The sequence below is a fragment of the Prosopis cineraria genome, unplaced genomic scaffold, assembly GCF_029017545.1.
Source record: "Prosopis cineraria cultivar Desert tree isolate PC_DT_omini unplaced genomic scaffold, ASM2901754v1 PC1, whole genome shotgun sequence".
Lineage (NCBI taxonomy): Eukaryota > Viridiplantae > Streptophyta > Magnoliopsida > Fabales > Fabaceae > Prosopis > Prosopis cineraria.
The window spans coordinates 45,170,814-45,183,170 of record NW_026555332.1 but is presented as its reverse complement, the minus strand read 5'-3'; the positions used below and the strand labels follow the sequence as shown (position 1 = coordinate 45,183,170).

Below are 12,357 nucleotides of genomic sequence, written 5' to 3'. Positions count from 1 at the left end.
AAACCAAATGTTCTTGTAGGATTTTTGTCTTTGTAGGGACTAATCAGATGAATAATCTTCGGCTGTGAGCTTTAGAAAACAAACATGATGTTTGAGTGGCCATTTGGGATTCGCAAAATCTTAAAGGGCCATCCATCACCTCAGCCAAAAGGACAAAAGGGCATCACTGAAAAGTGAAAACTGTAAAAAAGGCCACCTAAGTACCTAATAAATTGGATATTGGATGACCAACCCAAGTCCCAGCCTAATATAACAGACGCGGAAGGAAGAGAGATAAAAATACTGCGACGTGAGTTCCAGGATCCTTCTCTCCCACCTTCGGCTTCTGGTTCTCTGGAGCTTCTCTCTAAATATTTGGAATTACCATTGACGAAGACTCCGAGGAGCTCCGGAATTGACCATTCTGTTTGGCGCCATGAACATATTCACCAAGAAACCCACGGCTAAAGGTTTGTGTCCGATCTTTGGTTCTCCTTTTGTTTTGTTCGTATTCATCCCTTGAGCAAATCAACTTAGCATTGCTCGATTATCACTATCTTCTACTTTTTGTTCTTCTTTTGTTTTCTTTATTTGAATAGGTTTTTTGGTTGGTCGTTCACTTTGATGTTAGATCTTCAGATACTTTTTTGATAGCATATAATTATAATTCATTTCTTTTCTGACCCCGGCGCGGCCAAAACTGATATCTCGTGTTAAATCTTAGTGAAAAACTATGCTCTTATGTCACTTGTTCGTCTTTGATTTTATCCAGAGGCTCTTAGGGAGAGTAAGCGAGAAATGGCACACGCTACTAGAGGTAAATTTTCAGTTTCATATTACATTAACAAGCGTTGGTTCGCCCTTATGTTAACATTTTTTCTTGGCCTTCTATATACGTCAGGCATCGAGAAGGAAATTGGAGCATTGCAATTGGAAGTACGTCAAACTGTCGAACTTATTGCGAATGATGATCCTGTTTATGGACTTTTGTTGTCACAGCTAACAACGCTATTACATTGTTAGGAAAAAAAGCTTCTTGCTGAAATAAAGAGAACTGCCAAGACTGGAAACGAGGTATGATCAGCATTATCAATAATTTTGTCCCTTTCTGATTTTCTGCAGATTAACTTAAGATATCGCCATCTTGATCTATTGGTGATGTGCTTCATTTATGTTTCATTTGCCCATGCAATTTGCAGGCAGCAACTAAAGTTCTAGCTCGCCAATTGGTTAGGCTTAGGCAACAAATTGCTAATCTTCAAGGTAGTCGAGCTCAGATGAGAGGCATAGCAACTCACACACAGGTACATTGTTGAATCCTGTTTTTTGTGATATAACAAGCAGCAGGAGATGTTCTGTGCTCTCAGCTATGTTAACAATTCTCTGCAGGCGATGCATGCCCAGTCTTCTGTTGCTGTTGGCATGAAAGGTGCTAATAAGGCAATGGCAGCCATGAACAAGGTAGCATTTTCAATTATATTTGAATATCATGGCATGTCTGTGTATGTAATTGCTCCTACTCCTTTATATTGGGTCATTGTGCATTGCTTTTTGTTTGTTTTTATCATCCCTCCTAAAAATGAATTGAAGAAAGCTTTTTGTGATTTGTGAGTTGCAATGCAATTTCAATGAAGCGGACGAATGCATTTTGTTATTTATCAAAAGAGTGATATGAAAATTCTGTGCTACATTTGAGCTGGTCAGGGTAAGCTTGGAGTTGTCGCACAGGATGTGAGTTTTCATAGAGTAGGATAGGATGATCAGAATATGAATGTAGGGATCGTGCTTTCTTTTTGTCATCCCATACATAGTGGAAGATAGTGTTCCTCCGCAGCCTTCCAATCAGTTGCACACGCACAGGAAAGAAGTAGGACAAAGAAAATGGACACTTTGAGCTGTCCAATTTTGAGGAGAAAATTAAAGGCAACAGGCTGCATCTGGACAGCAGTGATGATAGAAGCTGTTCTTCCAAAGTGGAACATCGACATCAAAGTCCATAAAGTACCTTTTGGATTGCTTTTCACTTCCCATGCTAAAACTAGAATATTCTTTTGCAGCAAATGGAACCTGCAAAGCAAGCAAAAGTTATGCGGGACTTCCAGAAACAATCGGCACAGATGGATATGACTGTAAGATGACTCTTCTTCAGTAGATTCACATGCGAGGAGGAAAACATGGAAAATCATTTTTTTCATTTCTCTTGGCTTATGGACCTTAATGGTTTATCATGCAGACTGAAATGATGTCAGATGCCATAGATGATGCATTGGATGATGATGAAGCTGAAGAGGAGACTGAAGACCTGACAAATCAGGTACCTTCCTTCAAGCATTTTCTTTCATTACATGTTATTCTCTATTATATTCTGTAACTTCTGCAAGGCCTTTTACTGGAATAACTTCCCTAATCATTAAAAGGTTCATGTTATGTACACTTGAGATGGCCAATTTGTCTCACTCTCACATGAAGAAAGAAAACACACTCGTTTTCTCTCATCCTTGTGCTCCCCGCAAAATTGAGGGGGGAAAAAATGAAATAGAAATTGGCATGGCATATCTGCGTCGTGTCTTTATCTTCAGGACTTGAAATGCCAATTTCATTTCTGAAATTAGTATGAATTGTTTCTGGTTTAGTTTCAAAATGTTTAGCGGTAATGGTTGTTGGGTAGAGTCAGGCTGGGCACCAAGTTTAAGATTTTAATTTTCTTTAAGGGGTAACAATGACTTTACTAAAAAGGAAACTGATGGCAATTCTGCTCGCCTCCTCAATTTTGGCAGGTGCTTGATGAAATTGGCGTGGATGTGGCCTCGCAGGTTGGAATCAATTGTTATAAATTTCATGACTCACCTTCTGTCGCTTTCACTTTGTTACTGTGCCCAAACTGATTGGGTTGTTTTTAACTTTACGGCAGTTGTCAGCGGCTCCTAAAGGAAGAATTGCAACGAAGAGTGCTGAAAATGCTAGCAGGTATGTACCATATAACTAATATTTATTGAAGTCATTATTACTGGGTTAAAGAGATTGAGATTCTACGCATGTTGTCAAAGTCGTTAAGAATTTACGGTTGCTCCTTATTTACTAGTACAGACTAGAGTAGGCCTTGTACATCTATGTGAAATCCTATATTAGCAGCACTATTTATTGTTTGTGAATAGCATCATTTCCTACAATTTTTTCTTTTACATTGATATAATTGAACCTCTTTTGCTTGTGAATCAACAAATAATTTGCTTGACCTTGGAAATCTTATGTTTCAGCTCGGGCGTTGATGATCTAGAGAAACGTTTGGCAGCTCTAAGAAACCCATAATTTTCCGTCTTCAGTTCACTTGGTTTTCAAACGCAATGTTGTCTGCAAGAATCCTTGGACTTGATTTGTCCTTTGGGATTTGATGAGTTCAGTGTATATTCCACCTGAAATTACTCTTTTTCATTAAGGAATCTGTTCTTCTGAATGAAATTATTGTAAAGTAGTAGATGGATGTTAGTGCGATAGGCGATTGAAAGAGTAGCTCTACTTGCCAAAACTAACCAGCTGATGAATTTTGTGAAGGCAAGTGGAGACTCGATTGTTTTACGGCTGGCTAAATAAATAGCGCTTCTCGTTTGTATCTACTAAACAAAATGAAATTGTAGAATAATGTTCTAGTATGTAAATTTGTGCCTCGGTAATTGGTAATGACTCTCAATGCTGTATTTCCCCGCTTTTATTGGTAACTTCATAACAATTGGCTTGTAGTTGTATGAGACATGCTGCTTCTCCTACTCCAAGCAACGCTCAAGTTTCTATGATCCGTCAATAGTTCTATCAATCATTGCTTTGAGAAACGTGTTCCAAAAATGAATTACTCCACTTTGAACAAAAAGAATAATACTTATACTTTTCTGTATTCACCCAAAAGAAACATTACAACCAGTCAATTTTACTGATGATGTTAATTTTCTGCCCATCTTTGGGGTGAATAGAAAATATTTACATTTATATGAATCATTGGCAATTGTGATATTTTTTTTATTCCAAAATAATGTTTTATATTGAAAAATAACATATTTGAAATTTTAAATATTTAAATTTAAATCTAAACAGTTAAATTTGATCAAAAGATGAACAAGAAACACTCTTTGAAATGAGTAGAGATGAGCAGAGGATTCAAATCGATGGCATTAAATTTAGTTCGACCAAAACTTGATGGTCAGGAAAATCCATTCAAGCAGAGTCACATAATCGCATGCAGAGCAGCTCCTACTGGTGAGCGAGCCGTATATAATAACCAGTACTGGCTATAGTTCAAGTTTCATCTTCTACATGACCCAGAAAAAGAAAAAGAAAAAAGAAAAGTTCCTTCTTGTAGAAAAGTCAGAAGAAAGAATCCTGCCCGAATTCTCACTCTGACATGTTCCAAACGTTTTGCCGTGGCTGAGAAATCTTGCGAAGACAGTCCTGGGGGCGGAAAACCATTCTGGTCGTGAAATGATTTCATCAGGCAGTAATGTAAATGTGACCACGTACTTCTTCAGTAGCAACCCATGTACATGATAGATTCCACAATTCTTGAGATCTCTCAAAAAGTGATATAGCATTTCAAGTGCACCAGAATTCAGAAAATTTATATGGCAGAAAGGAAGCACTTTTACTTCCTGATAGAGAGAAGCTCAAAGCTCCTAAGAGGATCATCACGATTGCCTCTAGAAGAAGTGTTGCGTGTAAAGCTTGGTTGTTTGCTTTCATACAGAGCACGTGTGGTCGAAGGGCGGCTACTGCTTGTAGTCAGCCGACCAGTACGAGTATCACTGTGGTCAGCTGACGAACTTGGCTTGTTAGATGAGATGAGGGCTTTTCTTGAACTGCTTCCATATCGAGCAGAACTGTGTACCTTCTCTTGTTCACGGTGCTGATGACACCACAAACAAACCACGTAAAAATATGTCAATAAAAAACCTGGAATGCACTATCACGCATCGTGCTCCGCAAGCAATACAAACTAGATATTTAGGTCAATAAAACTTCTCATGGGAAAATTTCAAATGAAGATCCATCTTTTCTATTTGAAAATAAAAAAAATTACCATATCCTTGTGTTGCTGTACATCCTCAAAAATCCTTTGTTTATCATCTCGAGGACTAGAACTTGTGGGGTTTCTCCTGGAGAACGTTTCAACAGTGCCAGAAAATTTCTCTCTAGGATCTTTCCCAACTGAAAGATGCAATTGCAGGAGCAAGAGTTATGCAATTCACAATTCAGAAGAAATAAAGTACTTTCGTGAATGAGATGAACAAAAAGACAAGACAGTTTAATGCTTTCAGGTTACATTCTTTTCGCAAACCAAAAATAACTTTCAGAATTCCACCACACTCATGAATGAACTCAATAGATGTAGTAGGATAACAATATCAAGGTCAATTTGACTCAGAGCAGACCTGACATCTTTTCTGGCTTTTGCACGGATGTTCCTGCATTCATAGCTGCTTTGCCACTGGCATGCTTGATAGAGCAACAAACTACTGTAAGAGACTATTAGAAAGAAAAATCATACAAGTGACATATTAAAGTACCAACCCGTCCTCTAGAGCTAGAACCAATCTGTGGATACTTTAATATAGTCCAATCAAAAACATAGTCAAACTGATAGCCTGCAGTAACAAAGTCAATATAGACCGCACTAAATATTGCAGCAGAATAACTGAAGTACCCAAACTAGAATCACATATCAGTGTAAAAAAACCTTCTCGAATAAATAAGTCTCGAAAAAGTCTCTTTAAATATGAATAATCTGGCTTGTCCTCAAAACGCAATGACCGGCAGTAGTGGAAGTAAGATACAAACTCAGATGGGTATGATTTACAGAGAACCTGTTGACAAATGCACATAAATGACCAACATAGCAACTGGATCATAAAAATTCAGAAAGGAGACAAGAGAAGAGGGGAAAATGTACATGTAATACTCAAATAAACGCAAGGAATATAGGATGAAAACTCAATCAAAGTAAAAGAATCAACCAGAGAGATCATTCAGGTGATCTCAGTAAACTTAGTTCAAGTGCAAAAGATCCATGAAGCGTGCCAGCGTTCACAAGCAAAGGCAAAAATTATTTTATGAGTTGGATGACCCTCAAAGCTTGGCCTATCTTTGCAACCTCTAAGGAAAAGTTTATGTAGGTTCAGACAAATTGATGATGTAAATAAAATATCTAATTGAACTAATCCCATTTTAAAGATATTGGCAAAAATGTAGATAATTCCCTCTATCCTAAACCTTAAAGCAAATTACCATCTGACTTGATTTTAAATTAACTTGCTTAAAATTTAATATGCAGGAATTAGCCAACATCCAACCTAGTTCAAACTCTAATTCTAGAGGAAAATGAAACTTCTTCAGTAAGTCTATAGCAAACAGACACAGATCCAACTAGTCATGGTACCTCTATGGGGGTTGATGCCTTCTTCTCACTGATCTTATCATATTTTTGTTTTTTTGTGCCAGCCTTGAGTCCCTGCCAAGGAAGACTAAAGAAAAAAAAATTTGCACTAAATAAGCAAATAGTAAGATGGTGTAAGTAAATCCAAGGTCCAGTAGGAGGGGTAGATGAGTCCAACCTTCCTCTTAAGAAGTACATGAGAACATAACCAAGAGATTCCAGATCATCCCTTCTGCTTTGTTCTTCCATTAAAGTAAAAATGATTTGAAAAACAGAAAAGGTAAGTCATAATGAAGTAACAATTCAGTTGTATTGTAACATTGGTCATGAAAATGAAAAAGGCAAAAATCAGCAAAAGATATCACTCACCAATTCCGAGATGAGTGTTCACACTTGCATAGCGAGCTGTGCCAGTGAGGTTCTTGTTTTCCCTTCACAATAAAAACAACAGTTTCAAAGAAGAGGGAAAAAATTATAGGGCAAATTTTATGGGGGAATACATAACATGGTTTTGAACTAAAACAAAAATACTGAAGGGAAAGAACAATATAGTTAAGTGTGATATACTAATATGGTCCCAGGATAAAGATTTTGAGGGCAATAAACACTCAAAATAAAGCAATCAAGGAGGATTTGAATTGAAAGCCCAGTGCCAATATAAGGGTAGGGAGTTTAAGGTCAGAAAGAATCTTTAAGAGCCCTATTGAGCAAGAATCTTAACTCAAAACAACCCTAAAGTCTGAGAATCTCCACACAACACAAATATGTTATCAAAAGCTTTCATCAAATGTACTGCCCACCCCCATCTATACAACCAGAACGTAGCCAACATACTGACTGACATGATAACGCAAAGACTAACCATAACTGTACGTTGCTGACACAAATGAACATAAAAAGGCACAAAACACTAAGTATTTATCAATATAATTGACTCTAAACACTGAGCATAATTTGGTCCCGCAAAAAATAAAATAAAATAAAATAAGCATAATGGTGGATGTGGCAATCATGGAGACTCTTAAACAGTTTTTCCTTCATGAACGTCCCAATTTAACACTCTTTTTGCTCTTCTGTTCAGAGCTGTCCAGCATGCTCCCACATTTCCTTCTTCTGCTATACTTCCCCCAAACCATAATATAAGTCATTGTTAATTAATTTACATTTCTCAAAAAAAAGTAAGTTAAAATCTTGATCTTCTAAAAATTTTCACATCTTTCCAATTGCACCTTCAAGTAAAATAAATATAATATTTGACTTGATCAAAAACCCTCATTAATTACTTGAGCAGAATATAATAAAGGGTATAATTGGAAAAAGTATATAAAACCTACCTAAGACCCTATATTTTGGACTAAGTAGAGCTTCTAGAAAACACCCTATATTGTGGTCCAGAGGGAGTAAATCAGAATAGGACATGGTGTGATATCAGCTGAATACTAGATGTTGGCTTAGGATCTGATTTTGCTCCCCTATCGTCTTTAAAGTGTACAGTTTGAAACCTATACCATTTGAGGTTTACCATAAATGTGTGTACACTTCATAAAAACAATGTGCACAACGCTTGCTTATTTGATGATTATAGAGTTGATTATTTGATATTATTCATCTTATGTGCCAGAATCAATGAAAAAAGATAGAATGACCAATTCAAATGATGCGACTGGGTATGAGTTAAAACTAACAAAGTTAGCTAGTGGGAATTGCATGTAAAGCCCGCCAAAGAAACATATTTACACTGCAGGCCCCAATAAATTCTAAAATTCCTCTGCAGGCCCAAAAGCCTCAAGTGCAATTATTTTCAAAGGTGAAAAGACTAAGCTACCCTTAATAAGCAAGGATATTTGCGTTGCACATTAAGCAAAGAAAATTAACAACAAAAGGTCTGCAAAAAACACGAAAAGCTCAACTAGTTACAACAAAAAGTCCATACATTCGCAAGAGTTCATACGGGTTTACACATATATTTAGAAAATTTACAAGTTAACCAAATAAAATTAACAATAGAAGGTCTGTAAATAACAAGAAAAGTTCAATTATTTACAACAAGAAGTTCATTTATTCTTAAGAGTCCATATGAGTTTACACTTGTACTTGAGAAAATGTACAAGTCAACCAAATAAAATTAATAATAGAAAGTTCGTAAATAACAAGAAAAATCCCAATTATTTAAAAGTCCGTTTATTCACAATATTCTATATGTGTTTACACCTGTACCTAAGAAAATTTTCAAGTTAATCGAAAAAAATTATCAACAGAAGGTTTGTAAAACAACAAGAAAAGTCTAATTATTTATAACACGAAGTTTGTTTGTTTACAAAAATTCATGTGGTTTTACACTTTTACTTGAGAAGAATAAAAATTACAAGTTAATCAAAGAAAATTAATTAACAACAAATGATCCGTAAATAACAAGAAAAGTTCAATTATTTAAAAAAAAAAAGGTCCATTTGTTTACATGAGTCCATGTGAGTTTATTTAAGGGCAAGGCAGTTCAGTTTTTTCACCTTAAAAAATAATTGCACTCGAGGCCTTTGGGCTTGTAGAGGAATTTTAGAATCCATTGGGCCTGTAGTGTAAATATGTTCCTTAGGTGGGCTTTAGATGTGATTCTCCCAATCAGTTACCTAAACTTTTTTCTTAGCCAACAATTTGCCTGGACTTGGGGAGACACATATATGCATACATTCACATGCAGACACACACATGTTCACTCAAATACAAAGAGTACACCTTAATACCCTCTAATAAGCAAGGCAAAATTTACCTGTATGGTATGTGCTTATGAGTCTGAAGATCCCTATACTTTTTTGCAAGGCCATAGTCAATTATGTACACCTGAAATTAGATACACGGCAAGATTCCAAGATAGTTAAAACATCTAACATTTGTGTGTTTATCTAAATTTCCTTATCAGAATCTAACAATCAATTTGATTTCATTTTAGTTTTCGTTGTATTACAAAAGAAAATTACATTGAAACAGAATAAAAGGAAGAAAAATATTAAAGAAGACTCTCCTAGAACATCTAAAAGACATGAATGATAAGAAATACATTAGCTAAGAAAGAAACTATTTACAATGACCAACAAGCAGGCTAAAGCAGTCTTTCACAAGGTTTTAATCCCATAATTTGGTTGAGTAGGATGTATTTTTGAAGGATTATACCTTCCAGGCTTGTTTTCAACTCTATGGAGACAAAGGAATATCCCTTCCCCACAATTCTAACATCAGATCCTCCTCTAGTAATTTTATTTTGTTGGTAAATCAAGAATAAATCCAAGGAAAAAAAAAAGAAGGAAAAAGAAACAAGCAAAAAGCAGACGAAATATAACTTCTACCAATTAGAGTATACAATAATTAAAAAATTCTAATTCCAGCCAACCGATCATATGCATTCATCAAATGTAAATTACTATAATGTGTGATTCCTTTCCAATCATATTCCATAAATCAGCATAGCAACAATCACAATCTTTTGTAAAGTGTGAGCAGCAAAGAAAAAGGAAAGGAAGAACAAGCAAGCATCTTCACAAAAATAACATGCCTGGTTTGCTTTACGTCCTAGGCCCATAAGAAAATTGTCTGGCTTTAAATCACGGTGAAGAAAACCTCTTGAGTGCATATATTCAACTCTGTTAATCTGAAAATAAACAACAATATAAAGTAAAATTTAAATGATGGGGTTACTATGTAAGAGCACTAGGTGCACAATTGCCAACTACACTTACTAATTGATCAGCAAGCATTAACACAGTCTTCAATGTGAATTTCCGATTGCAATAGTTGAACAAATCTTCCAGACTTGGTCCAAGAAGGTCAATAACCATGACATTATAGTCTCCCTCGACTCCAAACCATTTGAGGTGGGGAATCCCCGCTTCATTAAGGAAAACAATACTGGATTATTGAAAGGAAAAATCCTATTTGATTACAGAAATTGTCCTCCTTTATTTTTCTTCAAAGGCAAGGTTTATACAAATGATTCTGAATCTGATTTCATTAACATAAGATTCAACACATCAATCAGATTAAACTCCAGAATTAAGAAGAAAAAAATTTGTTTAGAAGAAATTGTTTTCAACATATAGAATACTGAAAATTGATTCCCTTCAAACTTGTATCTTCTAACACTTTAAAGGGTACAGAGTTCCAGACTTACTTCCTCCTTGAAGAACCATATATAATTTTGACTCATAGAAAAGTTGAGGATGCCTGGTCTTCACAGGTTCCTGGAATTTTTTGAAGGAGAAAGATGCAATCAAGAACTAACAGAAGATCAATTCATGACGCATGGATATACTGATGCTAAGAACAGATATAAGAACTTTCTTCTATTGTAAAACAGCAAAAGGAAAATGGGACAAACACTGTAACCAAGATAAAAAGAAGATGCAATGTAGCATTTTGCATTTTACTTCCATCTTTATTGAGATCTCACTCATTTCTTATAAAAATTCCCTGCAATCCAACTAATAGAGAGAGAGAGAGAGAGATTTCATTTGTTTATAAATATAAAAATGAACCATATCTCCATATTTCGTGTAATATTTCAAGAGGACTTCAAATGCAACGATTGAAAAATGAGGATGCCCTTTACTAACCATAACGCCGATGTTTACAGCATCTAAATATAGCACAACAGATATCCACCGGACATGGTAACATGCAGACTAAAAATAAATGCGAGGTTCAACAAAGTAAGATAATGGTGATCTTGATCATATGTGCGCATATTCAAGATAGTCAACATACACTCACAAACAGAAAACTAGTAATCAATCCCTAGAAATTCATAACAGACTCCACTATTGAAGCATTTTTCCCCATATAATCACATAAAAGGTAAAACTTGGCGTACCAGCTTAACGGCCACCTCCTCTCCATTTTGCACATTTACTCCTGGAATATATTTAAAGCTGAATAAGAACACCAAAATAAATTACAAGTGAACAAAAATGAAATATTCATACCTAAATAAAGCTCCCCAAAAGAGCCACTTCCAATTTTCCTTCCCAGTTTAAACTTCCCACCAACCAAATGATCCATGATGAAATGATCTTCAATGCACCGTCCCCACAGCCAACAAATGTAAGGGGATTTTCTGCTCAAATTCGTCCCGAAATCAACACCTAATTGTACACAACCTCATGTAGAGCAACTCTCACTCTCATTGTCCACTGATACGCCGAATTAATGGATTATGCAGTCAAAATTCCTTGCTTTCTTAGAAAGTCCATCAAAATTCTATCAGATTTCCCAATCTAGTCATCCAAGGAGCTGTAAATTGAATTGAATTATGGCGTAAATCCAGAATAAGAGAAAATCAAAATGGACCGAGTTTATAAAAATTTAAACATCCTCCGGCAATGAGGATGAAATCTTTATTCAGAATATCACACCGTCTTCTCCTACATTCTACATCGCACATAACGCAAATCAATCAGCCCAGGCCACGGATTGAAGCCCTAACTTGCAGAGAACAGGAGCGCATTGACCCAAGAAAACAGAATGCGAAGGGTATCACAAATTCTGGAAGAATCAGGATGAAAAGACGAGATTGAGAAGCCTGTGCTCGATCAGATAGGAAGAGATTTTAATAATTCTACACAACAATAGCTGAGAGATGGACAGAGCCCGGAAACTGATGGGAAGAGAGAGAAAGACGGAGAGGGAGAATTGAGAAGCCAACAGCAGCGAGGAGATTTTTCATAATAATAACAATTTTCATAATAATAACAAATCGCCGTCTTTCTTCGGTAATTTTTAAAATTTATCCTTTTTCTAAGATGTTGTTTCTACGAACTAACAATACCAATTTCCATCCGCTTAGCCTTGGCACTTGATTTTTTTTTTTTTTGGCCAGCTTAGACTTGTAAATTAAAAACTTCTCCCCCAAAAACCGATATCCTCTCTCCGTGCCGCTCACGTTTGGGGCTGTCAAATTGCTCTCCGGACGA

General features: G+C 36.0%; 2 protein-coding genes across 2 annotated transcripts; one reads left to right on the top strand and one right to left on the bottom strand.

Annotated features, from left to right (window-relative positions):
- The first annotated feature begins 231 nt into the window (after positions 1–231).
- Positions 232–3,674, top strand: LOC129311543 (vacuolar protein sorting-associated protein 2 homolog 3). Its single transcript, XM_054953883.1, has 11 exons — positions 232–449; positions 752–796; positions 881–915; positions 1,003–1,053; positions 1,179–1,283; positions 1,369–1,440; positions 2,037–2,108; positions 2,213–2,293; positions 2,757–2,792; positions 2,891–2,946; positions 3,237–3,674. Exons 1-11 carry the CDS (start codon positions 416–418, stop codon positions 3,286–3,288), a joined length of 639 nt encoding a protein of 212 aa, XP_054809858.1. The 5' UTR covers positions 232–415; the 3' UTR covers positions 3,289–3,674.
- A 450-nt stretch (positions 3,675–4,124) lies between these two features.
- LOC129311533 (casein kinase 1-like protein 7) lies at positions 4,125–12,102 on the bottom strand. The gene is made up of 14 exons (XM_054953872.1): positions 11,371–12,102; positions 11,259–11,299; positions 10,560–10,629; positions 10,129–10,277; positions 9,945–10,040; positions 9,165–9,235; positions 6,767–6,828; positions 6,576–6,639; positions 6,401–6,485; positions 5,702–5,828; positions 5,536–5,609; positions 5,397–5,460; positions 5,045–5,172; positions 4,125–4,870 (listed from the first exon to the last, which is right to left on the bottom strand). Exons 1-14 carry the CDS (start codon positions 11,444–11,446, stop codon positions 4,610–4,612), a joined length of 1,368 nt encoding a protein of 455 aa, XP_054809847.1. The 5' UTR covers positions 11,447–12,102; the 3' UTR covers positions 4,125–4,609.
- Positions 12,103–12,357: the final 255 nt, after the last annotated feature.